The sequence below is a fragment of the Phocoena phocoena genome, chromosome 3 (assembly GCF_963924675.1).
Source record: "Phocoena phocoena chromosome 3, mPhoPho1.1, whole genome shotgun sequence".
Lineage (NCBI taxonomy): Eukaryota > Metazoa > Chordata > Mammalia > Artiodactyla > Phocoenidae > Phocoena > Phocoena phocoena.
Window position 1 is genome coordinate 153,508,480 of NC_089221.1, and position 27,296 is coordinate 153,535,775.

The 27,296-nt window shown below is 56.2% G+C and overlaps 1 protein-coding gene and 1 non-coding gene across 4 annotated transcripts; both read right to left on the reverse strand.

The window, feature by feature from the left end:
• Positions 1-2,530: 2,530 nt before the first annotated feature.
• LOC136121797 (small nucleolar RNA SNORD97) lies at positions 2,531-2,656 on the reverse strand. The gene has a single exon (XR_010655806.1). It is a non-coding gene; the product is annotated as a small nucleolar RNA SNORD97 (small nucleolar RNA).
• A 3,955-nt stretch (positions 2,657-6,611) lies between these two features.
• PDLIM7 (PDZ and LIM domain 7) lies at positions 6,612-22,375 on the reverse strand. Of its 3 annotated transcripts, none has more exons than XM_065873404.1 (13): positions 22,308-22,362; positions 21,247-21,352; positions 17,326-17,477; positions 17,215-17,245; positions 16,221-16,237; positions 15,811-15,947; positions 15,613-15,649; positions 14,591-14,646; positions 14,207-14,444; positions 13,021-13,201; positions 7,321-7,441; positions 7,108-7,223; positions 6,612-6,952 (listed from the first exon to the last, which is right to left on the reverse strand). In XM_065873404.1, the coding sequence occupies exons 2-13, from the start codon at positions 21,340-21,342 to the stop codon at positions 6,866-6,868; spliced, it is 1,269 nt and encodes a 422-aa protein (XP_065729476.1). In that variant the 5' UTR covers positions 21,343-21,352; positions 22,308-22,362; the 3' UTR covers positions 6,612-6,865. The 3 variants fall into 3 exon arrangements, with proteins under 3 accessions (XP_065729476.1, XP_065729475.1, XP_065729477.1); XM_065873403.1 differs by lacking the exon at positions 16,221-16,237 and adding an exon at positions 16,641-16,759 and having other exon boundaries at positions 22,308-22,360; XM_065873405.1 differs by lacking the exons at positions 6,612-6,952; positions 7,108-7,223; positions 7,321-7,441; ... (2 more) ...; positions 14,591-14,646; positions 16,221-16,237 and adding exons at positions 15,041-15,406; positions 16,641-16,759 and having other exon boundaries at positions 22,308-22,375.
• Positions 22,376-27,296: the final 4,921 nt, after the last annotated feature.

Consider the following 27,296-nt stretch of genomic DNA (forward strand, 5'->3'; position numbering starts at 1 on the left):
GTCCCAGGCAGAGTCAGTAGGATTTCCGGGGAGGGAGGAAGACCCCACAGCAGGGCTGAGGGGTGCCTGGGAGCGGTAGGTAGAGGGATCTCCAGCCTCAGTCCCTTCCTGCTTCCTTTGACCTTTCCCAGCCCAGAATGCCTTTCATCTTCCCATCCCGAAGCCCCCTCCCCAGCCTCCTGCTCACTCAATTTCACATCCAAAAAACAGAAGCCCTACCTGCATGCTTTCCCTTCCTCAAATTCCTACTTCCCCTCAGCCACCTACAAACTCCAGCCACACCCACTCTTACCTCTTTGCCATCTATATTTTTAAACAAACTTAATTTTAGAACAGTTTGAAATTCACAGAAAAATTACAAAGATAGTACAGAGTCCCCATATGCCCCATGCCCAGTTTTCTCTATTTTCAGGGGAGCAAGAAGTTTCCCTGCTCACCCTCCCTGGAGCCTACCCTTCACCCCTCCACATCATTATCATCCTATAATTTGTACATCTGTAGTCTGTCTCCTTCCCGCATTTCCCTGGCACTGCTCTGGCCAAGGTCACCAGAGACCACTAAATTGCCAAGTTCAGTGGCCCTGTTGTAGTCCTCAGTTTCCTCAACCGGTGGGAGCAGGGTGACCAATGATCACTACCTCTTCTGCAAATCTGCCTCCCATCAGCTACCTGCTGCCCCTGAAACCCACACACTCAGCCTTGGTGGGTGGGTGCTGGGTGCCTCCTTGGAGGCCCTCCCACCAGCCTTTCATGTCTACCACTCCCAGCACTGATCACCCTTCAAGTCTCTCCCACTCCTAGATCTCCAGCTCCTCCCTGCCCCTCCCCCGCTCAGCACTGGGAGCCTAGTCCAATGGCTTCTGGGTCCCCAGAGTGGAAAAGCCAAGAAAGAGATCCAGAAGCTGGTCACTTGCTGTGTGACCTTGAGGAAAATGCTTTCCCTCTCTGAGTTTCCTCTTTGACAACATGTTGTGAGGATAAGATATGACTGGATGAAGGCTTAGGAAGCAAGAACCCCTTCCCCTTCCTCCTTGCAGCCCCGCCCTCCCACGCCCACCTTCCTGCTCTGCACTCCCCCACACCTCTCAGAGAAGGCTTCAAGGCTGACATGTAGGTTTCAGGACTTTTTTAGCACCAGCTGGTGGAGCCTTCTCTGCCCTCACCCTCCCTCTGCAAGTTCCTACCAAGCACACCTTCAGAATTTGCCCCCTCATCATTACAATGCTCCCAGCACTTTCCAGGTCTTGCCCCTGGCATGGGGCCAGCCACTTTCACCACTGTGCTCCTGAGCTGCAGAGACTACCGTGTGACTTTAGACTCTGCTTGGCCTTTCTTGTCTCACTATAAAATGGGGATGATAATGATGGTACCCACCTCATAGGGTCTGTTTGAGGAGGGCTTTTTTAAAATTTGTTTGTTTTATTTATTTATTTTTGGATGTGCTGGGTCTTTGTTGCTGCGCATGGGCTTTCTCTAGTTGCGGTGAGGGGGGGGGGCTACTCTTTGTTGCAGTGCGCGGGCTTCTCATTGCGGTGGCTTCTCTCATGGTGGAGCACGGGCTCTAGGCGTGCGAGCTTCAGTAGTTGTGGCACACAGGCTCAGTAGTTGTGGCTCACGGGCTCTAGAGCACAGATTCAGTAGTTGTGGAGCATGGGCTTAGTTGCTCCGTGGCATGTGGGATCGTCCCAGACCGGGGCTCGAACCCATGTCCCCTGCATTGGCAGGTGGATTCTCAACCACTGCGCCACCAGGGAAGACCCTGTTTGAGGATTTTTAAAAAGTATCTAGAAAATGCTTAAAATGGCAACTGCACATAGTAGGTGCTATTCATACGTTGGCCATTATTACTATTTCACAGCTGGGAAAACCGAGGTTCAGAAAGGGGCAGTTACTTGCCCTGTAATACACAGCTGGTGAGTGGCAAAATCTGTATGGGAACCCCAGTCTGTCCTGCATCATTTCAGCATAGCACACACCCTCCCTGCTTCCCCTTCTAGCACCCCCATTTTTGCATCCAGGGGCTGGCCTGGAATTTGGTAGTAGCTCCTGAGGCTACAGCTGTGGGGTCTAGGGAAGGAGTCAGGGGGCAGGGATCCTAGGCGTAGAGAGCAGGATGTCTGCCCAGTGCAGTGGATGTCCATGGTCAGGCATCCCTGCCCGTCTTCCAGTTGATTTTCCACTGCAGGCTCCAGAGGGGAGCATGTGATTCAGGCCAGTGGGTCAGAACCAGTGACTGCTTCAGGAATGGACACATGACCCAAGTCAGTCCAATGGAAGCCAGCCCTGAGCTGGCCCCACTGGATGTGGGCCTGGAGCTGGCTGAGGGGCGTCTTTGCTAATAATGGGGAGAGTTGCCTGAGAATAAAGCCAGCACTGAGAAAAGCAGAACTGAGAAATGGAGGTGGGGGGGAGATCTGGGGTGGGGGGTGCGGACAGCGACCCGGGGGCTCAGAGACTCCTGATATACATCCATGGGTACTGGATCCTGCTATGTCTGAAGCCATTAACCTTTTAAGTTAAATGAGACAGATTATCCCTGTTTTTTTTTTTTTTTTCTTTGACAGGCGAACATAGAGGTACAGAAAAGAGAGAAAGAAGGTAAAGAATTCCAGCATTGAGTCCTCTTAATAACGTGTCTCTTTATAATCATTGGGCTATCCCTGTTTTTGCTTAAACTAGTTTGAAATGCAGCTGAGGGTCCTTCCTAGTTGACCTAGTCTCCAAGTAGTAGTCATTTTTGTCAGTGGCAAGGGACATGGGTGAAAGCTGAGTTGACCTTCTACTGCTCCCGGGCCCTGAGTGGGAGAACCTAGGCTGGTCTTGGGACTCTCCCTGGCCACTCTGTAGTGACCCCACTGCACAGTCTCCCAGGGCTGACCCCAGCCTCCTGAGTTCTCCGCAGGCTCCCAGCAAGCTTCTTCTTGCCCCACCATAGCTCCTGGAACCCTAGGGTCGCCCCCACATGCCCTACCCTGCCCCACTTTAGGTCCCAGTTGGGGAGGAGCCCTTCCTCCACTCTCAGGTTTGGCTTTGGACTCAGGCCAACTCAGGTTCGAATCCCAGCCCTGGCTGCTGCCCCCTGTGTGCCATGGGGTAGGGGCCTTTAGCCCGTAGCCTCAGCTCCCTTCCTATAGCAGGACCCTGTGTACCCTGTGAGTGTTCCAAGGCCCAGGTGGGGCCCAGCACCAAGAAGGCAGCACCAGAATCATCAGTTCCTGCCTGTGTACCCTGTACTCCACCGCCTGTCTCCCTGCTGACTTCCGATGAGCTCAAGCTGCTCAGAGCTGGAAAATGCCCCTCCCTGGCCTGCTGTCTCTCCAGTTGCCCACTCAGCCCCCCGCCAAGGGCTCTGCCCCCTCGGCTGGGGGGACTGCACTCTCCAAGGGTGCTAATGGCCTCCCATGCCCCGTACAAAGACATTTCCCAGTACCCTTGGCCTCCACCGGCATAGCCTCACACCCAAGCTTGAGAACACCGTGATCCCTGCAGTTCTGTGTTGGGGAGGGCGGGTGCCTGGAGGTGCCATGGGGGAGTACCTTGGCCTTTGATCCATGGAGCAGCAGACCCGGGCCATTCAGGCTGGGTGGCTCTGGACAGGTCACTTTCCCTCTCTGAGGGAAAAGTCCCTCAGATGTTCAGGTCCCTCATCTGAACATCTTTAATGATATCTCTCTTAAGCATGTTTTGATGATTAAATGACATCTAAGAGATTGCTCTGTGGTTCCGGCAGAGAGAGACGTGGCTGTTCGGAGCAGGTGCCCATGCTTGTTTTTACTTCCATCCAGACCAGCTCTGCTTTCCTGAGGTTCAGTCCTGAGGTTCAGTCCCCAGCTCTCTGCTCTTTGCTCTACTCTCCCTTTACATCTGCCCTCCAATTTCTTCAACCACCCTCCCTTGGCAGGAGCCTCCAAGCTGCCTCCTCCACCCCTCTTGGCTACTCAGCTGACCACGACTGCTAGTGGTCCTCTGGGCCCACCACAGCCAAGCCTCTTAAGACAGCAGTCTACACTCTCATCTACACACTCTCTACACCCTCCCCTTGATCTTCCAATCCTGGCATCGGCCCCAGCTCTCTGCTAAACTGATCTGGCAAACTTCACCCTGTTGCAAAAGGCCATGGGGACTCCTCGGCCTTACCTGCCTGGTTGACACTCTTGGCGACTTCTGGAAACACTCCTGGCCTACCTGGGCTTCCCTGCCTCAAGCTCCCTCCCTCCAGAGGCTGTGGTCCTCCACTTCTGGCAGCTGCTTCTGCTTTCTCTGCCCTGTGCTCTGATGTTGCTACTCCTCCATCTCTCATGTCTTCTCTATGCTGCGGCCCTGGCCATCCTCACACTGGATTTGGTCCACGTTTATTTTTTTTTTTATAGGATTTTTAAAAAATCTAACTTAGTTGCCAACATTGAAAAACCAAATTTCACATAGAAGTCTGAATCTCTGGACGCTGTTGGTAAACTGGCAGATCTGGCTACAGCTCAGCATTCCCACACGGCTGCCCCCAGAAGTACCCCCACAGACGGCTTCCAGCAGCACTCACCATCCACCCCTCTCCATGGAAACCAAGGATGGACTGAGAGAGCTTCATGGTTCAAGAGAAGTGGGAGGGAGTATATTTCTTTGTGGAAGTGAAAGATACTCTGCATTTAATATGCCAAGGATGTCTAGGGACTTCCCTGGTGGTCCAGGGGTAAAGAATCCGCCTTCTAATGCAGGGGACATGGGTTTGATCCCCGGTCAGGGAACTAAAATCCCCCATGCCACGGGGCAACTAAGTCTGAGTGCCACAACTACTGAGCTCATGTGCCTCAACGAGAGAGCCCGTGTGCCGCAAACTACAGAGCCCACGCGCCCTGGAGCCCGCATGCCACAACTAGAGAGAGAAAACCTGCACGCCACAACTGGAGAGAAGCCCGTGCGCCACAACGAAGAGCCCATGCCGCAATGAAAGATCCCGCGTGCCTCAATGAAGACCCCGCATGCCTCAACTAAAGACCCGACGCAGCCAAAAAAAATAAATTAAATAAATATTTTTAAAAAGGCAACAAGAAATTCTTAAAAAAAATAAGCCAGGGATAACTATGTTGAAAGAAAATGACATCCTACCTGCCTTACTCCTGTTGTGACCCGCCTGGGCCCCTCTCTGGGCATCAAAGACAAGTATCTGTGATAACTACCCCAAACTCACTCCCAAATTGAATCCAAGGTGAATCTAGACTTGAATATTCTGCTGCTCCCTGAATTGGTCTCCTAAATGTCCCATAGGCACCTCATTCAGTCATTCAACAAACATTCACTGGGCATCCACCGTGTGCTAGGCACTGTTCTAGGCTCTGGCAAGACATCATGAAATGGGAAAAACCCGAATGAACTTTTTGGCCAACCCAATAACAGGAAGCCCTGCACTCATGCTCCAGGGGTCCTCGAGAGAACACAACAGAGAGGCCCTTCTCTTCTCTTAAAGAGGACAGGCCCAAGCATCTGTTGAGAATGCCAACAACTTTAGATGTGCTGAGGTTCCTCATGCCAAGGGAGCCCTGGAGGACAGGTGGCCACGGGCGCACTGAATTGTCTTGGCCTAGTTTGGGGCCTCTCCTCAGTCCTTCTCCAGTCCTAACTTGGAACAGGAGAAATGACAGTCCCCCTGGGGTAGTGGAGGGCACCAGTGGGAAGCAAGAGACCCCAGGGAAAGATGGGGCCACCACCATAGCCTCCAGGTTTGGAGGTAGCAGACAGAAGTAAGCTTCCGAAGCGTCCTCCCTGGAGCGTGGCACTCAGTGCCGGCCAGTCCCAGGGCAGTGCAGCCAGCTTCGTGCCTGCCTTCTAGTCTGGCTCATGGCTCAGCATCTGTGCGACTTTGGTCAGGTCTCCTAAGCTTTCATCTATAAAATGAGAATAACTGCAGGTACCTCACAGTGTTGCTGGGAGGATCATGTAAGATGATGTGAGGAATGACTGGTATACTCCAGATGTCTAGCAAACCTGCCTTCCTTCCTCTCCTCACCTCTCATCCCAGGTCTCCACTCTGGGCTCCCTGGGACCTGTCACTGGATCCCATCTCTGCCTTTTGGCTTGTTGCTCTTCTCTTCCCCTGAGTCCTGCCCCTCCTCCCAGTCTCTCTCCTTCTGTCCACCCCACTCACGGCTCTCGGGGCTTTTTCTACAACACAGATCTGAACACTTCTGTGCCCTGATCTCCCCACCGCCACCTTGCCCTCAGGAAGCAGTCCTGGCTCCTTGTCCTGGCACTTGTGGCTTCCCAGGACCGGAGGGCTGCCCTCTCCAGCCCCACCTTCTTTGCCTGCAGCATACAGATGGCAGCGGTCCCTCTAGGCCCTCACTCTGGTGTACTGTTCTCCACGTCCCATCCCTGAGGATGCCCCTCAACTCCTCTTCTCTGACCTCCACGCCAGGCCAGCCCAGGTGCCCCCCACTTCTGCGGGTGCTGGGCCCAGCACATGCGATTCCCCTTTGCCTCCTCCTGCTGACTGAGCGTCCTCCATGTCCCCATCACAGGACCACCAGGACAGTAAGCCCTGGAAAACTTAATCTCCACCCTGCTACGTGCCTCAGATCCCACCTTTCTTGATGCGTAGGGGAAAGTGCACGCTGGACACAGCTGGATATAGGTTTATTGTGGCACTGGACGTGAAGAGGGGCCGGTGAGGCCAGCACCAGTGTGCGGAGGTGGTGGAGGGAGTCGGGGGAGGTGAAGCGGGTGGGCAGGGGCTCGGGGAACTGCAGGCTCGGGCCAAGAGTCGGGGTTGGGCAACTTTTGCTGGCCCTACCCAGAAATCTGGGGCGATGACTCCAGAACCAGCAAGCCCTCCAGCTGGACAGGGCAGGGTGGCAGCAGTGGGTGGGAGGGGCTCACACGTGGGAGAAGGCGTGGCTCTTGCAAAGGGGCTTGTCCTTCTTGGAGTAGAAAGTCTTTCCTTCCAGGTTGATCTGACATATCTGGGAACAGCCAAAGTCCAGTTACATGGGGTTGGAGGTGGCAAGAGAGGCCCCTTCCCAACCTCTTAGGAACCCCAGAGGCAGGGGTGGGAGGGAGGCTGGTGAAGAACACAGGGCTCTGGGGGCGGGGACTGAGTCGGAGGAGGGGCACTCACCGCGCACACGAAGCATGTATCGTGCCAGCTGAAGCCCAGCGCCTCCAGGAAGCGGTCCCCGGCATCGATCTTGAAGTCACAGCCTCGACATTTTGTGCCAAACATCTTCTCATAGTCTGGAGACACACAGAGAGGAAGGGGCCCCTGGGTTCTCCCCTGCCCGCGCCCCGCCCCCTCACCCAGCCCCGCCTCCTTGCCTGTTCCACCCGATACCTCGCTCGCAGTAGGGGGCCCCCTCCTCCATATAGAAGGCCCTATTCCGAATGGGTGTCTTGCAGGCCGCACAGGTGAAGCAATGCACGTGCCAGGTCATCTTCAGGGCGTGCATGATCTCCTGGGAGGAAGCGACAGTCACTTGGCAGCTCAGCACCCTCCTCTCCAGAGCCGGGGACACAGGAAAGCAGGCTTGGGTCCTCTTTCTTTCAGGGTAAATGTTACGTCTGCACACGCATTGCTGCTACTTTCTTTCTCCAACCCTGAGGTCTCCCCGTGGCTGTCCACCACGCCACGTCTAAAGCTCAGCTCCCAATCTCTGCACCCCACACCTCTCGCATTCCCACAGCTGTCTCCATCTCAGTTGATGGCAACTCCATCCGCGTGGACCAAATTCCCTGCTTTCTCCCACACCTCACTTCAGGTCCACCAGGAAATCCTGATGGGTCCACCTTCAAGATGCGTCCAGATTCTGAGCACTTCTCACAGCCTCCCTGATGTGAGATGTGAGCCTTGGACACCTCTGACCTGGATGACTGCATGAAACTGGCTTCTGTGCTCCTCCCTCTGCCCTTACAGCCTGATATCAACCTGTGCCAGGCCACATCCTTCTCGGCCCCAATTCCTGCCTAGTCCACATTTCTCTGAGCAAAAGCCAAAGCCCTGGGAAGGGCCCAAAGGCCAGCAAGTCTGGCCTCTGTCCCTCTGCTCTCCTCATATGGCCTCTCATCCCCGGTTGACACACCAGGCACACCGTCTTGGGGCTTCACGCCAGCTGTCCCCTCTACCTGGACTGCTCTGCACCAGATACCTGCAAGGCCCACCCCTCACCTCCTTCAAGTTTCTGCTCAAAGGTTACCCTCTCCATGAGGCCCACTCTGACACCACCAGTTCATAGGCCAACCCGCCTTCCCAAAGCCACACTCCCAATAGCGCTTTCCTTTTTTCCATAACGTACTACCAGGTAATTTACCTATTTTGTCGTTGCTTATTGTCTGCTCCCCACCCCCCTCTTCTTCCTGATCCAGTGTAAGGTCCAGGAGGGCATGAAATACCAACTGTCCTGTTAGTAGGTATATCCCAACAGTGCCTGGTCCATGGGTATGCATCACAAGTGCTCGTGAGTTGAGTTAACCTGCTCCAATGGAGGCCTGCCAAAGCAGAGGCTGCTGGTGGGCTGAGCTCTCCCTGGGGCTGGGACCCCTGGGCCAACCAGGGCAGCAGCATTCCTATCCGGAGCAGGCAGAAGGCAATGTGGAGCCCGGAGGGGGGATCAGATCTTTGAGTTCAGCCAGACCTTAGCTGTGTGGCTTGCCCAACAGCTTTACCTTCTCTTTACATTTGGCTCCTTCCCTTTTGAACTGAGAGCCTAATCCCAGCTTTGCAGGGGTGTTGTAAAGATGGTCCCACATCTAAAGCCAGGGGTCCCAGACCCAGTGCCTGCCAAGGCCAGGTGGGGACTGTGCTGTGGGAGAGCACCTGTTCTCCCTGTGGGGCTGGTGCTGACCACTTCATTCAGGAACGCCTGGAAGGCTCAGGTGGAAATCTAGGTGTTAAAGTCAAATCCAGTTTTTCAATGTTGGCCTTTAATTTAAAAATGAAGTGTGGACCAAGTAAGACAAGACATAAGTGTGGGAAGCACCTAACTCTCAGCTGGCCCGTGTGACCTCTATAAAATCTGTCACAGGAATTCCCTGGCAGTCCAGTGGTTAGGACTCCATGCTCTCACTGCTGAGGGCCCAGGTTCGATCCCTGGTCGGGGAACTAAAATCCCACAAGCTGTGTGGAGTGGCCAAAAAAAAAAAAAAAAAAAAAAAATTTGTCACATCTCACATATACCTCTCAACCACCCTGGCCAGGAAGTTACTGCCACCCCCATTTTAGTGAGGCCCAGAGAAAGTGACTTGCCCCAGGTCATACAGCCAATAGATGGTGGAAATGTGTTTTGAGCCCAAGTCTGGCTCGCTACAAAGCTGGCCCTTCCCACTGCCTGGTGTTGCCTCTTTGCAAGGAAAAGACAAAGGGCTAGGGGAAGGAACTTGGCTGTGAGCCCACAGAACAGGGTCTTGGCAGGAGCATGGGGAGCCCAGAGCTGGGCCCAGTGGGAGCATGGGCAGGGAGGCAGGTCTCTGCCAGTATCCAGAAGAACCCGTGAGCCAGTGTTCCCTATCTCATGCCCAAAGCTTCCTAAATCTATCTGCCTCTCCCATCCCACCATGCTGACCCAGGGCCAGCAGCTCAGTTCTCCTCCTCTAGCTGTCTCCCCCTGCCCCAGGGAAGCTTGCCAGGCACACCTGACCTCAGAAGTCCCCAGCTCTGAACTTCTAACACGGCCCCTGCCCCCCTCTTCCGCCTCATCTCACACCCTCCCTGGGTGTTGCCTTGTGACACAGCTCTTCCCTCCTCTTGGAGCACTTTCCCCTGATCCTTCTCCAAGCTAATTCCTGCTCATGTTTTAAGTTCAGCTTAGAGGCCACTTCCATCCACTCCTTCAAGTGTTAATTGACCACTTCCTATATATTGGGCACAGCATAATGTGTGAGCAAAACAGCCCTGGTCCCAACCCATGAAGTGCACCCTGGGGAAGAGATGGGACAACAGGACTGGAAGGTAGTGAGCAAACAGTGGGGAGCCTGGGCTGGTGGGGAGGGTGGGTATCAGGGAAAGTACCCCAGAGGAAGTGCTTTTTGAGTCCCGGATGAGAAGAAATGAGGTAAAGAGAGTGCTAAAGAGTATTCCTAGCAGAGGACAGCCTGTGCAAAGGTCCTGTGGTGAAGGGAACAGCACACTGGCAAAATGGAGAAGCCCATGTGGCTGGAGCACAGAGTGAGGGGGGCTGGTGGTGAGTGGTGAGCCTTGAGAGCATAGTGTTCCAGAGGGTCCCCAGACCAGGGGACAGGTCCCCTCTAATGTGTCCCCTCCAACTCTGCTGAAACAACGTGATTGCCCTGTGTTTCTCTCCCCATGCTCCACTCGGAGCTCCGAGAGCAGGCATAGTCCCAAGCACCAGGCACAGGCAGAGCCCAAAGCGCGTGGTAAATGGGAAGGTTAGCTTCCTGCCCCATGGGAGGGTGAGGTAGGAGCTTCCTGGGGTCTGTCAGGCCCTGGAGTCCCTGCAAGAGGGGAAGCTGAGGGCCCTTGGAACCACTGGCCTGGGCTGGGGCAGGAGCAGGGCTTGCCACCTTACTCTAGGACCCAGGAGCCAGTCAGGCTCTGTGAGCCTTGCCTCCTCATCTGTGGCCTGGGTGATAACCCTGCCCACCCAAAATCGGGGCAGGGAGGAACAAGGGTGCCATGCAACACAGGCAGGGCCATCAGCGAACAGAAGGGCCTTGATCTGTGGGAAACAAACCCAGATGCCAGCTTAAGAAAGGTCCTGGGATCCAACCCGTTCTGCTAGAACAGTCCAACAGGGTATGGCCTAGGCTGGCGGAGAAATTACTGTGATCTTGGGCAAAATTTCCTCACCTGTAAGATGAGAATCATCAAACTGACTTCGTAGTACGATTAGCTGGATGCTTACACATAGTAAATGACCCACAACACAAGACTGTGATAATATCCTTTCTTCCCTTCCAGTCTACTGATGGAACCCCCATTTTTTGCTGGGCACATATCTATACCAGACTATATTTCTCAGCCTCCCTTGCAGCTCAGTGTGGTCATGCAATTGAGTTCTGGGCAATGGGATGGAAGCGGAAGGGTTGGGTGGCAGCCTCTTCTAAAGATGGCTCCCAAGAGCCTTCTTCTCATTCCAACATCCTGCTGGTTGGAACGTGGAAATTTTGCCTGAAGCTCAAGCGGCATCTTGGACTACGAGTGGTAAGTAAGCCAATGTTGAGAATGCCCGAGAAACAAGATCCAGGAGCCTGGATCTGCCTACAAGTCCCAGATTGCCCACCTCTGGACTTTCTTAGGTGAGTAATAGCCGCCATTATTTTTTCTATCACTTGCGGTCAAGGTAATCGTCACTAACATGACCATCACTACAGAGCTCTCTAGCCACATCTGGAAGCTCTGCCTATGAATCCAGAAATGGGGAGAAGCATGAGCGGCAAGAAGAGCCCAAGCTGAAAGTCAGCACTGCCTGGGGCTGCTCTGGCTCGGCCCTCATGCTCTGCAGCCTTGGGCAATTTCTGCCTCTCTCTGGACTTCAGTTTCCATACAGGTACAACTGAAAACCCCCTCAACTTGTTACTCTGCCTGTTATGCTCCCCTTTCCTCAGGCTGCTGAGCCCCTGACACCCTCGGAGTCCCCTTCCTCTGTGTGAGCTCCTGGGGGCAGGGCCACGCCTGTCTCTTCACGAGGTGTCCCTAGCGTGGGGCATACTGCCCACACTCAGTAAAGAGAACGAATGGGAGAAGGTAGACAGTGCATCACTCTTAACCCATGACATGTGCTGACTCAAGTCCCAAGCCCAGCTCTGGGTGGTAGCTAGGCTGCCCTGCAGGAGACCAGGCCAGGCTATGCTGCATATTTAGCCTCAGCGAGAAGAACAGGATTTTGAATCACAAGATTTTGAGCCTAAATTTCTGGCTTTGCAAATCAATAGTCCTGTGTCCTTCAAGCCCATCAAGTCATCTTTCAGAGTTTCCGGTTTTCATATGTACTAGGGGCGGCAGACACAGTGCATTAGCCTCCCAAACGCCTGTCACAACCCCCTTCTCTTTTGCCTTTCTCCCTTACAGAGGACAGAAGCTAAAATACTGGATTTGCCAGCTTCCCCCATGGTCCAGGTGCTCACAGGATAACAATTCCAACAACTGAGATAAAGATTCAAGTTCCTGGTTTTTCTTCCAGAGTCAAAAGGCAAAACCTCATTAAAAGAAAGCATCTGCCCCCAACCATGATACAATACACTTGAGGACAAAGATCTACATGCTAAGGGTTTTGGAACTTAAAAAGAGGAACAAGCCTAAAGGCATCCTTGAGCTGCTATTCCACCCCTGGAATTCTTGTGATTGAAGTAAATATTACTCCTTCTGTTTCAACCTCTGTAGTGGGGTTTTCTATTACCGAAGCTGAATGCAATCCCCACACAGCAGCCATCTCTTGTTTTGGCCTGACTAGCACTTACCTCCCTTCTTTGGGTAATGTTATCCTGGTTTTATTTTCAAGGAACCAGTCCTGTGGTTCAGGCAAGGCTACCAGACCCCACTCCAGGAGGGGGTGTCACCCAGGCCTGGCCAATTAGAGTCATGGGGCTTGGTTCAGAGATGGGCATCAGCACTGGGACTCTTTATACATCAACTGGCACAGAGATGCTCTCTTTCACTTTGCGGTGCTAACCTGGGGAGATGTAACCCTGGAGCCACTGTGACACCATCTTTGCCGCTTTCTAGGGAAAAGCATGCTGGGAACTAAGCCAACAAAGATGAAACCAGAGGCAAGTAGTAGAAAGGCTCCTGATGACCCCGGGATACGCATTCAGCTGGGCCTGAAGTTAGCACCCCTCAGCCTTTCTGATTATTTGTGCCAACACTCTCTTGCTTGAGCCCTTTTGAGTAGGATTTAGGTCATTTGTTAAGAGGATCCTGATTAATGAAAAGTAAGGTCAATATAGCAGCCCGACTGTTAGGCTGGTAAGGTTCCACGAGGCTCCTGCAGGGAGAGCTCCCAGGCTCAGGAGTTGCTCAGCAACACTCCTCAACACTCAAGGGTCAGACTTGCCTTCCCAGCCACCCGCCAGCCCCACTCACGCCAGTGATCTTCTTCTTGCATTTGGCACAGCTGGGTGCATAGCGCACGTCATAGCAGGGCGGGCAGAAGATGGTGCCCTTTTCCTCGAAGAAGCCACCCTCTTCCAGGACCTTCCCACACTGACTGCACACAAACTCCTCGGGGTGGTACGCGTGGCCCAGCGCCACCAGGTAGCGGCCCCTGGCGGGAGGCAAGGGCAATGAGCAGGAATGGATGCAAACGAAGTCGGGGTTCCTGGCCAGAACCCCACGGGGTTTACCCAACACCTACTATGAAGTCTTGAAGGGAAAGTTCATTCTCTCCATCTCCAAATAGGGGAGAAACAGGCTTGGGAGGTGACTTGCCCAAGGTCACACAGCAAGAGAGACAAAGCTGCACTGTTTTGATGACAGGAGATGAGGGAGAGGGGCAGTGTTGGAAAAGGAGGAAGGTTACACTGGGTGAGAGCTGCTGATTTGGGCCTAATAAGTTGAACCCAGGGAATTGGTGCCCTTTGGGGGTGGGGGGCAGGGCAGGAGGCCTGGAGTGCCCGTGAGCCCTGAAGACCAGTGGGCACTTGAGCTGAGCCTGGTGCCCACCCTGTCCTGCTTGCCTGTTCCATCTGGCCTGGGGAGGGCCCTGCAGGTCCCAGAGAAATGGGGATGTCTGAAGGAGGGGGTGCTTCACAGAGCCTAAGAGCTGACAGGAATCTAGAGCAGTGCAGGGCCTGGGATGAGAACTACGAAGGCACACTGTCACACTGATTCTGGGGGGCTGTGTGACTCTGCTGGGCCCCGGGGAGCAGTGCAGAGAGGGAGGGACTTCAGAGGCTTAGCGGAGAGAGACCAAGTGAGCAGGAAGGAGAGAGGCAGAGGGACTGGGAAGGGGAGGCCCTTCCTTGCCCAGAGAGCAGCGAGTCTAGGGCTGCAGCTTGGCTGTGTCATTGGCACTTCCTCCATTTCACCAGGGCAAATGCTGAACAGAAGGTAGTGACGGGTGGGCTGCAGGTAAGGAGTGCGGGATTCAGAACCTGAGGAACCAGCCCAGGTCCCTACCCTCACTCCAATAGGGAACCGAATCCTCATCCTCCCGCAGGGGCGGCTGAGATGAGTGGGGAGATAGATGGGGGAGCAGAGATCAGAAAGACACCAGGGCTGGACTTGAGGTCAGGAAAGACCACGGTAGGAAAGGAACAGGGCCACCCACCGGATGACCTTGTGGCACTGGTGGCACACGGGAGTCTTGCCATTGCTGCCACCGCCGCCTCCAGGGCCCCCTCCAGCGGCAGCCTGCACAATGGAGGTGCGGTTCTGCATGGGCGTGGGTGTGGCTGGCTGGGTGTGCCGGGTCAGCACCGTGCTGGTCTTGTCCGGGGCGTAGCGCTCAGCGAACGCAGGGTCCACAGCCCAGGGCGGGCGGCTGGTGGGGCTGGGGGTGGTAGGGCCTGCCAAGGCCAGGAAAGTGACTCCAGGGGGGTGCCCAGGGACGCCACAGGACCGTGGGGAGACCCCGGGGCAGCTTGGAGGGGCCCACCCCCATGCCTCTGGAGGCTACCCACCCTTCCCCAGGCCCGAGCCCACTCCCTCTCACCAGGCCAGGGTTCCTGGGGTGTAGCTGAAGCTGGGGCTTCTGTCCTGGGCACCTGGCTGTAAGATCTGCCATTCAAGGCCCTGCACGGCTAAGGCTCCTGGCATGGCTCCACCCCCCAACCTTGGTCCTGCTGGCCCCATGGGAGATGCGTGGGTGCATGAGAGCTGCTGGGTTGGACTCCAGGTCCCACTGGGGTAGGGATGGGTAGGGCAGCTTCTCCTAGCCAGGTTCCAGCTGGCTGGTCTGTGGCACAGGGCTGGGAGGTGGAGCAAGGCTCTCACTTCTGGGGCAACTCTTGGGTCTCCTTCTGATGGCAGGGCCCCCTTTTCTGGGTACCCCCACCCACTGAGACCCAAACTGGCAGGGCCCATACTGGATCTTATCCATCTAACACCCCCTTACCCCAAATGCAAACCAAGCCTACAAAGATAGAAGACAGAGGCAGAAAAAGCAGGGCCGAGCATGTTTATTTTCATGCCTAAGCCAGCACAGACCTGGCAGACAGCAGTACCATAGGGCAAAGAGTGAAGACAGTGTCAGACGGAGCCGGGCCCTGTGCCAGGAGGGCAGCCGAGGCCAGGGCAGTAGGAGGCTCAGTCCAGGGGCAGGAAAGGGAGGGGTGAGGTAGGCAGAAGCTGGAGGCACCAAGGGTGGGGGGTGCCTGGGAGGAGGAACAGAAAGAGAGAGGCAGAGAGGGCAGCCGGCCGGCGAGGGCCAGGCTACGACTGCACGTTGAGCACGTGGGCAGAGCGCTGGTGGTGCCAGTCCCGGAGGCGGGTGTAGCGTGGGCTCTGCAGCTCCAGGACATACTTTTCCCTGAGGGGCAGAGAGAGAAGGAGGAGAAAGTGGAAGGAAGGAGAGATGGAAGGGAGGAAGGGAGGAAGGGAGGAAGGGAGGGAGGACTGAAGAAAGGAAGGAGAATGGAGAAGCCTGGCTAGGGATGGCCAGGAGCAGACACAGGATGGTGGGTGGAATGGGAGAGGCAGGAAGTGAGAAAGAGGGGCTGGAGCTCGTCCTGTTACCTTGATTTCTTCAGATGCTCCTCATCCGGGTCTTGCACTGAGAGGGCAGAGGCAGGCATTGACCAAGAGCAGACAGAAGGCCACCCCAGCCCTGAGCCCTGGCAGAGGGTCACAGGGTGCCAGAGCAGGCTCCAGCTAAGCCCAGGCCCGGGTTGGGGGCCAGGAAGAGAGTCTGCCCTGCCCTGGGATGGCACTTACTGAACTCGGTGCCCGTGAGGTGGGCGAGAATGCGGAAGGAACGGGACTGGCCTGTCCCAGGCCTCGGCCGCCAGTCCTCCGTGTCCTCCATCAGCCGCTGCTTGCTGGCGTCTGGGACCAGCGGTCGGAGCGGCTGTCTGTGGGGAGGGTGTGGCTCAGAACCTCATGCTGGGGTGGGCAGTGGGGGCAGCCCCTCCCCAGATTTGGTACATGTGGGCTATGGTGATGGCAGAGTGGGGAAGGGCAAGGCCAGGGCCCTGCTGGTGCCCTGGGAGGTGGGAGGTTGGGTAGGTAAGTGAGAGGGGAGGAGGGCAATCAAGGTGAGAGTAGGGCAGCCAGGGTGGGGAGGGGCCACCACCCAGAGTGCCAAAAGGAAGAAAGAGAGGGACAGGCAGAGGGGGCTCACTGACTTGTCAGGGGTCTGCACCTGTGAAGGAAATAGACACATGGACAGATAAAGGGACAAAGAAATAGACAAGGGGAGGAAGAAAGACGGCAAAGGGTCAGAATAGCTTGAGGCAAGGCTGCACTGAGCGTCTAGGGCTCAGACAGCCCGACACTAAACCCCAACCCCAGGCCACCAGCGAGGGGGCGCTGCCTCGTTCAGAGCCTCCAGGAGGACAGTGCCCAGGCAGGAGCCACACCCTCGGTGGGGCCCTGTGCCTGCAGTCCCCGCCCTGGCCGCCAGGGGTCGCTGCCGCACGGTTCCGGCCGGGCTGGGGCACAGCGCAGACTGAGCAGCAGCGGGCAGCGGGCGGGCGTGGGGTTGTGGACAGATGGCGTGGGCGGTGGGCGGGCAGGAGGGACGTGGGCGGGCAGGGTGGACGTACCCATTCTGCTGCGGGGCGCTGTCAGCGGGCTGGGGGGCCCCGAAGGGCCGGGCCGTCTTGTTGAGGGAGGCGCTGGGTGCAAAGGTGTACCGCGGGGCGTCCGCGGCTGGGGCCAGGGCCTGGGCGGAGACAGAGCGGGCAGGGCGGGCAGGGGCGGGGACCTGGCTAGAGTGGGGTGCCCCTCTGGTGCGGAGAGGACTGCGGCGCTCCAGCCCCACCCCCACACATCTGGCCTGAGGCTACGGGGAAGGGGCGACTCGGGTTTCAAGGGGCCCATTTGGGAGCGATGATCTCAGCCCACGCGGCCCGAGGGCGAGGGCGTACTAGTGCAGCTTGCAGCACAGGCCGGCGGGAGGCAGACAGGCAGACGGACAGACAGGCAGATACGCGTGGTACCCTGACCGTGCGGCAGCCCCCGGCCCAACTCCCAGTCCCCAGACTCCCCAGCTCTGGCCTCCACCCTCTACTCCCGGCCAGGGATGGGAGTACCAAGGCTGCACCAGGGAGGGCAGGTCAGCCCGGACGTCCAATCCCACCCCGCCTGCCACCCAGATGTCCCAAGCCCCTCATGTACCTTCTGCGGTTTGCTCTGAGGCGGCTGGGCCCTAAAAGAGAAGGGAAAGGGGTGTTGATGGGCAGCCCCAATGGCATGCCCACCTGCCAGGCCTGCTCAGCGCCCGCATACCTGCTGAGACCCAGGCTGAGGCGCTCCCCGCAGGCACGGATCTTGTTCTGGGCTTCGATGTGTGTGAGGCCCCCCGCATTCTCGCCATCGATACTCAGCACCCAGTCGCCCACGGCCACGCCGGCCTGCGCAGCTTTACCTCCAGGAGTGAGCTATGGAGAGACAGAGGATCATGGAGGCCCAAGGCTCTGCAGGCCAAACTCAGGCCAACAGCAGCCACCCCTGCCTTTCCTTAGCTGCCCCACTTGCAGAACCCAGAGGCCTCTTCATTCAACATATTTCTGGGCAGCTGCTGCATACTAAAGCCATCTGGAAGGGGGTGGGGCTCACCTGAGCGTCACCATCGCCCCAATCACCCTGCTTATTTATTCGTTCACCTCCAGGGACCCTCCCCACAGTCCAGAAACTGCTGACATCAACAAGCAGCCACCTTCAGGCTAAAAGCCAAGCTTCTCAGCTCCAGCCGCAGCCTTTTGAGGCCCCTGCTGGCCTCTCGCCCAGGCCATTCCACCCACCAGACATGCCCTCTGGCTTGTGCGTGTGGCATGTACCTCCCTGAGCACTGTTGGGTGCTCTCATTGACCCCTTACATTCCTAGCACCCTGTCCTGGGGCCATCATCAGGGATCTATCGGAACACTTCGAGCACCAGGAAGAGGCCCCACCACCTCTAGGTTCCTGGTGATCAGTGTGACTGAATGGGGTCCAAAATGTCAGCTGGGGCTTCATAGGTTGTAAATAAATATGGATGTCACCCCCAAGCCCTCAACTGCCACATCACCCTCTGCTCCCAATCCTTCAGGCTCTGAGTTGTGAATCCCTGGTTCCCATGGCAAATGAGAAGCAATACTAGGCTGGAAAGAATGGTCACCACCAGCATGAGCTGAAACCATCAGGATGACTTCTGGGAAGTGGTGGGCTTTGGCGAAAGGAGAGTGGGATGGGCTGCCTATGGTGTGAGAGAGTCCAGCTATTTAGGAAGCCCTCAAATGCTGGAAGGAACCAGGATTTGGCCTTGAGATTGGGAGGAACCAACAGCAGTTTTAAGGCCCAGGGTGGGGTATTTGCCAGGGTCCAGATAGAGGTGACCCTGAAGAACCCCACTGGGCCCTCCCAGCCCTCTAGCCTAGTGGCAGCAACACAGGCGGGAGTGGCACTGCTGTTCATAAGTCTAAGCCCACAGGGCTGCCTGGCCATCTGGCAAGGGGCCTGGCATTGAGCAGGCTTGTGGGGAAGTGCTGGGAGGCAAATTCACAGTGAGATTTGAGGGGTACAGGCTGCCTGTGGCCCCATGAGGCTCATCAGGTAGGCTGATGCTCAGACTCAGTTGAGGCAGAGAGAGGAGGTAAGGGGTTCCAGAGAGATGGCAGAGGGACCAGATGCAGAGACTAATGGCACTAGGGCAAGAAGGGAGAACTGGGTTTGATGGCTCTATTTCATGCTTGGGAAGTTAGAAGGGTAAGACAGCTGGGTGGCCCTTTCTTCACCTGCTAAATGGTAATAGCAGCTTACGCTTATTGAGTACCTAGTACTGCCACACACTGAATCCTTCAACAACCCTGTGGAGTAGAGTCTGGGAATATACCTATTTTACACATGGAAAAACAGAGAGGTTAAGTAACTTGCTTCAAGTTACCCAGCTAGCAACTCAAGAGGCAAGGCCAGGACCCTGACCCTAAGGCCCCACCCTACCAGGCCATCTCTGCTGAGAGCTGGGGCCCAACTCAGAGGTCAGCCCTCTGGCTGGAAAGACCCCCTGACCTCCTAGCTGGGTTTAGGGCTTGGATCCCCTACTTACCTCTAGTCCAATCCAACCCCTTATAATGGGCATGGGGAAGTGACGCCCTTGCAAGGAAGTGACTTACTCAAGGTCGTGGTGAGTCAGTAGACGGGAAACCTGGTCTGGCCACTCCCTACCCACACTGGCTGGCTCCTGGGAGGTGTGGGCTAAGCCTGAGGTGGGGGTCTCAGGTTGAGCAGGAGCAGTTGGCTCCCAGAGAGGAGCTGGGGAGCTGGGGACTACTTCCTTCTCTCGAGTGAGGAGGATAGGAAGCACAGGAGGGATAGGGGAGTGATCAGAGAGGTGGAGACAGAAGCAGAAGGGGGGGGCGGGGGGGGCGGGGTGTGTCTGGAGAGAGAAGCAAGAGGGCCCAAGGGACCAAGGAGGGAAAAAGCCAGGGGGCTGGACACTGCATGGAGTAGGGGGTGAGTCAGCCTGAGGGCTCCACTGAGCAGCCCAACCCCCAAGTCCCAGACATTACCTCATCTCCCAGGCCCGGGCCTACAGCCAGCCCTAGCCCCTCCCTGCCCCCCTCCATGTTGGGGTCAGGGGAGAGAAAGGGTGCCAGCCCAGCGCAGAAAAGACCACCCCACACACCCACCCACCAGGGCCTAGGTCCAAATCCAGGGATGGGCTCGGCTAGTGGCCCCACCCACATGCTGGGGCTGCCGACAAGGGAGCCTGGGCTCAGAGTGCCCCCAACAGGCCACATCTGAAAGTCCACCCCTTAGGCTACTTTGTTGCCCATCCCCACCAATGAAGAAACTGAGGCTCAGAGGTCAGCCAAGGCCCCAGCCACACTGGCCAGCACTTTCCCAGGGAGGGGAGTATAGGGTAGGTTTCCAGGGCTGGCAAGGCTTGAGAACTGGGTGTGGGATAGGTGTATGTGGTAGGGACACCACTGCCCTTGGCTACCATGCTGGTAGGGCAGCTTCCAGGGAACCCTGTGGAAGGGTCCCTGGGAACAGTGACTGCCTGCCTGCCCTGGCCACCAAGCCCAACTCTGACAGACTCTGCCTTGGGGCCCCCTCTAGCTGGGCCCTCTGGCCCCCTCCAGGCTGTGCTTGCCCTGGGCTTCCTGCCAATAGCTGCCTGCCCACCAGGAGCATGGGTGGGCCTCTCTGGACAAGCGGATATGGTGACAGGAAGTCCCCACCCCCTCCTGACCCCCAGGCCACAGTCAGAGACACCAACCCAAGGGCTGGCCTCGTGCTCTCAGTGCAGGCAGTTTGTTCTATGTCCCACAACTGACCCCACAGCTGGAGCCACAGCCTGGTGGTGATCAGCTGAGGGGCCCACTCATGGGGTTCAGGGGTCCAGGCCTAGGCCAGCTTTTTTCCAGCTCTGCAGACTCCAGCCACCAGTTGGCCATCCCAGCATGGGACTGCATTCTTGGGCTTATAAGGCAATCCCCCTGCCATAGGGAGGAGCCAGCCCTCAGCTCCACCCCCACCAGAACAGGCTCTTGGGAACTGAAGTCACAGCCCTAGAGCCCGGTCCCAACCCCTGCTTGGGGTCAAAGGCCACTGCATCCTGAATGGGACCAGTGGCTGGGATAAAGGTCCTCACATAGGCTGGGGAGAGGCAACCCACCCACCCACAAAAACTGCAGGCCATCCCTGTGCCTGAATTCCAATCCCTGCTTTGCCATGGAATCGCTGAAGGAGCCCCTTCACCTCTCCAAGTTATCTCAACTGGATAAACAGGATGACAGTTGCTATTCCTTGGGTGGCAATGAGGATGAAGTGAGATCCTGCAGTCAGAGTGCCCTGCCTGGGGTCCAGCTCCAAGCATTGCTCCCTGAAGCAGCTTAGACCCTTCCTGGAGACCTGAGGCTCCCCTCCTCCAGAAATGGCATCTCCCTGAGCCTCGAAGGTGGCCCCAGGAGCTGAGCCTCGAAGGTGGCCCCAGGAGCTTCGTGGACTGGCATCAGGTACAGTGCAGTGCTGTGGAAGTGTGGGAGCTCCTTTCCTAGTATCTGCCTAGTTGGGAGTCCTTGTGGCAGGAGCCCACATCTCTGGACCTGGACACCTCCTGGCCTACTGGCCTCAGCTCACTCCTGCTCAGACTCCTCCCATCACTCACTGGAGATCTGAGCACCCAAAGATTCCTGAAGGAGCCCCTGTCTCAACCTAGGCTCACCCGGGAGATGGAGAGGGGCACATTGAAGTCCTTGCCCCCCTGCAGCCGGAAGCCCCAAGGTGCTGGCCCCTCTAGCACCACCTTGAAGGAATCCATGGTGCCGCTCCTGAGAGGAGAGAAAAGGTGAGTGATGCATAGTGGGTGCACAGGCAGGCCCATCACAGGACACCAGCCTCGGACTAGTGCCAGGCAGGCACGGGCAGACGCTGAGCACACCCAGGGGGAGGGTAGGCGGGCACCTTGTTAGGTTTGGCTGGGCTACTAGCTGGCAGACCTCACTTTAGAAAGACAGGGGCAACCCCCCTTCCCTAAGGAACTGGGAGGGTGAGGGGAGCCCGCATCCAGTCTTGAGGTTCCTCTCATCCAGGAGTGGATCGCAGGGCTAATTTGGCACGGCCTCCTCCCAAGCCAACCTTGAGCCTCGGACTGGACGGCAAGGCCAGTCCGGGGCCGGCGCTCCTCTCCCCCGCCCCCAGGTCCCGGCAGGCAGGCCTCGACTGGAGCCTGCTCGGACTATATAAGGCATGTAAGCTGACACTGTGCGGAGAGCCAGCGGAGGGAGCACACAGGGGCTTCGGACGCGAGGGGGAGGGGTGCGGAGGGAGGCGGCTGGAGCGGGTCCTAGCCATTCCAGGCCCAGTCGAAGCTGCTGGGAGCCAGGGCGGGACCCCTGGTCGCTAGGGGGGTACTGCGCGGGGGCGCGGCCCCTGCGGAGGCTGGTGGGGGCTGGGACTCCAAAGCGTGGCCAAGGAAGGGGATTCATCGTGGAGCTCAGTGGGGGTGGTGCCTCCCACACAGGCCTGCTACCATCCAGACGTGACTCAGTTTCTCCCGCCCGGGCCCCATGCACTGGCCGAGTCCGGGGAGTAGGCAGCGGCACAGGCGCCAATCAGCCCCGCCGCAGCCGGCTTTGCCGCAGGAAGGCGGGGGCGGGGGTAGGGGCTCCGGCCCACCGGAGGAAGCGCAGAGCTGGCTAAGACCCCCAGTACCCCCTGTGGTCCCCAGTAGGCCTCTGCTCCCCGCCTGGTCCTGCCCGAGACGCCCCGCGCTGTCGCATGTACCTGCCCGGCCCCGCCGGGGCGCTGCTCGCCGGCGATCTCCAAAGAGCAGCGTTGGGATCCGCCGCCCGAGTTCTGACCCCGCCCCCGTGGCCGTCGTCCGCTTTGAGCCCGCGTAAGGGGGCGGAGCCAGATACCACGCCCCTGTCAGAGTCACGGCCTCTCGGGCGGTGGGAAGCCCCACCCAATCCTTCCGCTCCGCCCAATCACGAAGTCCCATCTCACTTTCAGCTGTAAGACACGGCCCTCGGGGCTTGGACGGGGCCTGGGCGGGGACTGGGCTGCTGGACACCTTCCTTGCCCCGGAGCCCGACCCGCCGTTCTCCTGGCCCCTTGCGCCTCCCGTTGGAGGAATGAAAGGAAAGCCGCCTTGGAAACCAGACAGATCTGGACCTCAGTCATCTCTGAACCTTAGTTTCCAACTCGGAAAAATGGGACAATAATACTCGCCTCTCAGGGCCGCCGTGAAGATAGGCACAGTTTGGCGTAAGGCACAGCCATTGGCGGCTCCAGAATTTCTAAATCGGACGGATTTGGTAGAGAGTTGTGTGTGTGGGGGGGTGCCTCGAGGTGGGGTTAGTGGAGGAGGACACAGGGGAGCTTGAAGTTAAGTTTGCAGAACACTCCACCGAAGGCAGAAAATAATGGCAGCGGACGGAGGTGGAAGGGCCCTTGGCTCGGCCCCGATCCTGACCTGTGGGCCCTGCCCTTACTCCTACCCCCGACCCCCCCCCCCGGCAGTCAGCAGCCTGTGGCCCTGCAACCACGGCTCAGCGCTGACTGTCGCGATGGGCTGTGTCCTGGTATCCCGCTCCAGAGCGTGCAGCGCCTCCAATGGTGGTGTCAGCGTCCCCACTTTGCCCCAGTGCTCAGCCCCGGCAGCTAAGCGCAGGCGGCAGGGGAAATTGAGCAGGGACCGAAGTGTGTGGGTGGACGAATAGGCGTTCACCTCTCAACTCCTTTTAGGGCATGGCCCATGCTATTCTCCCCCCTCCACCATCATCTTCTGCATCACCCCCTCACTACAGAAACCGATGTAAGCGTTCTCATCTTTAAAGAAATTCTCTCTTGATCCCACATCCCTCTCCAGCTCTCTCTCTTTTATTCTACTCCCCTTGAGAGTAAAATTCCTCTGAGTTGTCTGTCGCCCTGCCACCCTTGCTTTCCTCCCGTTCTCTCTTGAACCCACTCCAGTCAGGCTCTTGTCCCCACCAGTCCTCTGAATTAATTCCCTCTTCAAAAGGTCTATAATGATTTCCAAGTTATCAAATCAATGGTGGTTTCTCAGCTTTCCTCTTACCCTGTCTAGGAGCAGCTCTGGTCCAGGTGCACTCCCTCTTCCCCATGGCTTCATGCCTTCCTCCTGCCCCACTGACTGCTCCTTCTCCACCTCCTTTGGCAGCGTCTCATTTACTTCCCAAAGTGGCCGTCAGATGTTTCCTCTCTACATTCACTCTCTGGGACCCCATCCTGTTCTGTGGCTATCAATAACACCTACATGCCAAAGACTCCCAACTTACCTGTCCAGTTCTGGCCTTCCCCCAAGAGCCCCAGACTCTAGTATCCAACAGCTTGTCAAACCTTGGATATCTACTAGGTATCTCAAATCATCATGTCCCAATTTAAACTTGCAATTTCCCCAGCTCCCTAACTCCTTCCTCACCTCGGTTAAACAAAACAAAAAACCAAACAAAAAACCCCCGCAATACTATTCATCTGCCTGGTCCAGTAAAAATTATGGTTTTCCTTCCTTTATCTTCTGTGTCATACATCAGATTCTGCAAATTCCACCTTCAGAATCTGTTCCACACCTGGCTTCCATGGTTGTCCCTGACACTTGTCTCATGCCTGGACGTCTTAACAGTCTCCTGATAGAGGTCCCTGCTTCTACCCTTACCCAGTCCAGAGTCTTCTCCATGCAGCAGCCAAAGTGGTATTTTTATTTTTATTTATTTTCTTAAAAGATGTGTTTATTATTTTATTCATTTATTTTATTTATTTTTGGCTGCATCGGGTCTTAGTTGCGGCACGCAGGATCTTCATTGAGGCATGCAGGGTCTTTATTTGCAGTGCGCGGGCTTCTCTCTAGTTGTGGTGCAGAGGCTCCAGGGCGTGTGGGCTCTGTAATTTGTGGCACACAGGCTCTCTAGCTGAGGCGCACGAGCTCAGTAGTTGTGGCACACGGGCCTAGTTGCTCCGCGGTATGTGGGATCCCAGTTCCCTGACCAGGGATCAAACCCGCGTCCCCTGCATTGTAAGGTGGATTCTTTACCACTGGACCACCAGGGAAGTCCCCAAAGTGGTATTTTTAAAGCAGAAATCACACCACATCACCCACAGCTTTTAGCATTCCAGGGGGCTGGCGTTGTGCTTAAAACTAAAGTCTTTCAGACATACATGACACTGATAAACTGGGTCCACCCCCCCATCACTCTCCTCCTCGCTCACTCCACTCTAGCCACTCTGGCCTCCTCACTAATCCTCCAACACAGCAGATGTATTCTTGCCTCAGGGCCTTTGCACTTGTGACTCCTGCTTGAAACGCCTTCTCCCAGATATCTAAACAACAGGTTGTCTCATTGTGTTCAGGTCTCTGCTCAGATGTTGCCTCCTCCTTCCTTGATTGTCCTATCTAAAACAGCAGCCCCCTGACACCTCACCTGCATAATGCACTAGTCTCTTATCCTGCTTTATTTTTCCCTAGAGCACTTACCACCATTTGACATTATATTAAGTGTTTGTTTCTTCATTGCCCTTTGTCCCCATTAGAAAGTCATTCCTATGAGAGCAGGGGCTTGTCTGTCTTGTTCAGCATCTCCCCAGTGCCTGCACACAGTGGATATGAATGAACAGATGAAGGAAGGACTGAGAAAGTGAAACAGCAAATGAGCAAAGGAAGAAGTGGCAGCCTGGGGCCCCGGGCAGTCCTCCAACAGAGAGGGCCCTGGGCTCCCATTCCTTGGGTCCCTGGCAGGGCTCAGACCTAGATGGTGCCACTAAGAGCTCCCTGCACAGACAGCCCCTGGGTAGAAACAGGCCTTGGGCTAGGACACAGTGCCCCCTGGTGGTCAGGACACCTGCAGCTCCAGGGCCAGTTCCCTAGATGTTTCCAAAGACTTTCTCTTCCACAGTCTGGTTGGAACCTCACAAAAATAGCCATGAAACAAAAAGGTTTAGATTTGTAATAAAAAAAGTATGCCAAAACAAAAAGAATCTACTGTATAAAACAGGAAACTATATTCAATATCTTGTAATAACCTATAATAGAAAATAATTTGAAAAAGAATGTATATATGTAACTGAATCACTTTGCTGTACATTTGAAACATTGTAAGTCAACTATACTTCAATTTAAAAATGAATATAGGGCTTCCCTGGTGGCGCAGTGGTTGAGAGTCCGCCTGCCGATGCAGGGGACACGGGTTCGTGCCCCAGTCTGGGAGGATCCCACATGCCGCGGAGTGGTTGGACCTGTGAGCCATGGCCGCTGGGCCTGCACATCTGGAGCCTGTGCTCCGCAACGGGAGAGGTGACAACAGTGAGAGGCCCGCGTACCGCAAAAAAATAAATAAATAAAAGTGAATATAAATGGGCTTCCCTGGTGGCAGAGTGGTTAAGAATCTGCCTGCCAATGCAGGGGACACAGGTTTGAGCCCTGGTCTGGGAAGATCCCACATGCTGCGGAGCAACTAAGCCCGTGTACCACAACTACTGAGCCTGTGCTCTAGAGCCCTAGAGCTACAACTACTGAGCCATGTGCCACAACTACTGGAGCCTACGCGCCTAGAGCTCATGCTCCGCTACAAGAGAAGTCACCACAATGAGTAGTCCCCGCTCACTGCAACTAGAGAAAGCCTGCGTGTGCAGCAATGAAGACCCAATGCAGCCAAAAATAAAATAAATAAATAAATGTATTAAAAAAAAAAAAAGACTGTATCATTGTGAAGTGACAGTGGAGTGTCACTGTCATAAAGATGAGGCTTGGGATGTACCAAGGGTGTGAGCAGCTGAGGTGGAGTTGAGGTCAAGGGGCCAGGAGGCCGGATCTTTGGGGGCACGATCCTTGAGTGCATGGTGGCCCAGCGTTGGTGACAGGAACAGCAACAAGGGGAGGACAGTAAGGCAGGCACTAAAGTCTTCAAGAGACTCTTATTTCCCTCTGGAGGGAGGACTCCTTGAGAACAGGACTGTGGCGGTAATGAACATGGCCGTGACCTCAGTGCCTGGCACAGAGTAGGCACCTGATCAAACTCGAATGAATGTATGCTTGGTATGCAATTTGATCTTTATCCTTGACAGGTGAGGAAGACTGAGGCCAGGGGTTCCACAGAAGTGTCTGTGCATTTTTGAGTCTCAGTGGGGAGTGATTTGGGTGTGCGCACATTTGAACTCCCTTCCACCTGCCCGTCTCCCCCCGGCCCCCAACTCCTCCCCAGCCCAGGCTTTCTGGCCCCTCAAAATCAGCCTCCACACTGCTTCCCTGGCTGACTATGTCCCTCTACTGAGGATAAGACCAAGCTCATTGTAGGATGGTGAGGTCTCTCATGTGCGGCCAACTCTCCCTCAGCCCCTTGGAGCCCTCCGGGTCCATGGTCTTCCCTTGCTCTCTGCACCCACCATGCCCACCTTCACCCTGGAAAGCTCCAGGGCTCACTGCCAGCCTGGTGAAGCCCTGCCTGCCCTTCACACTCAATTCAGGGGGCACCTCTCCCATCAGCAAGCCTTATTTCTCCCTCTGCCCTACTGTCGGAGTTATTTCTGCTGAACAGGACCACGTGGAGCCGTAATTACCTGCATCTCACCCTCCTGCTCCAGGAGACTTGAGCCTACTGGTGGCAGAGGTCAGGTCCAGGTCACGTGTGTCCCTGGAACCCAGCACAGGGCACTGGTGTTTGCTGCAATGCCTGTGTTTGAGGGTCTATGTGGACCCGGGCAAGCCACTGCAAGGAGCCGTAGGGAGGAGGTATGGACTGTGGGCCACAAGGTGGGATG

Bases quoted from the DNA above. Each gene is read 5' to 3' on its own strand.
- PDLIM7 (XM_065873403.1), bottom strand. From the start codon at position 21,342: ATGGATTCCTTCAAGGTGGTGCTAGAGGGGCCAGCACCTTGGGGCTTC. The intron at 14,647-15,612 runs GTAACAGGACGA...CAGATCTTACAG, and splicing joins GAGCATCTGAAGAAATCAAG to CCAGGTGCCCAGGACAGAAG. The intron at 7,442-13,020 runs GTGAGTGGGGCT...GCTTCCTCCCAG, and splicing joins GCAAGAAGAAGATCACTGGC to GAGATCATGCACGCCCTGAA.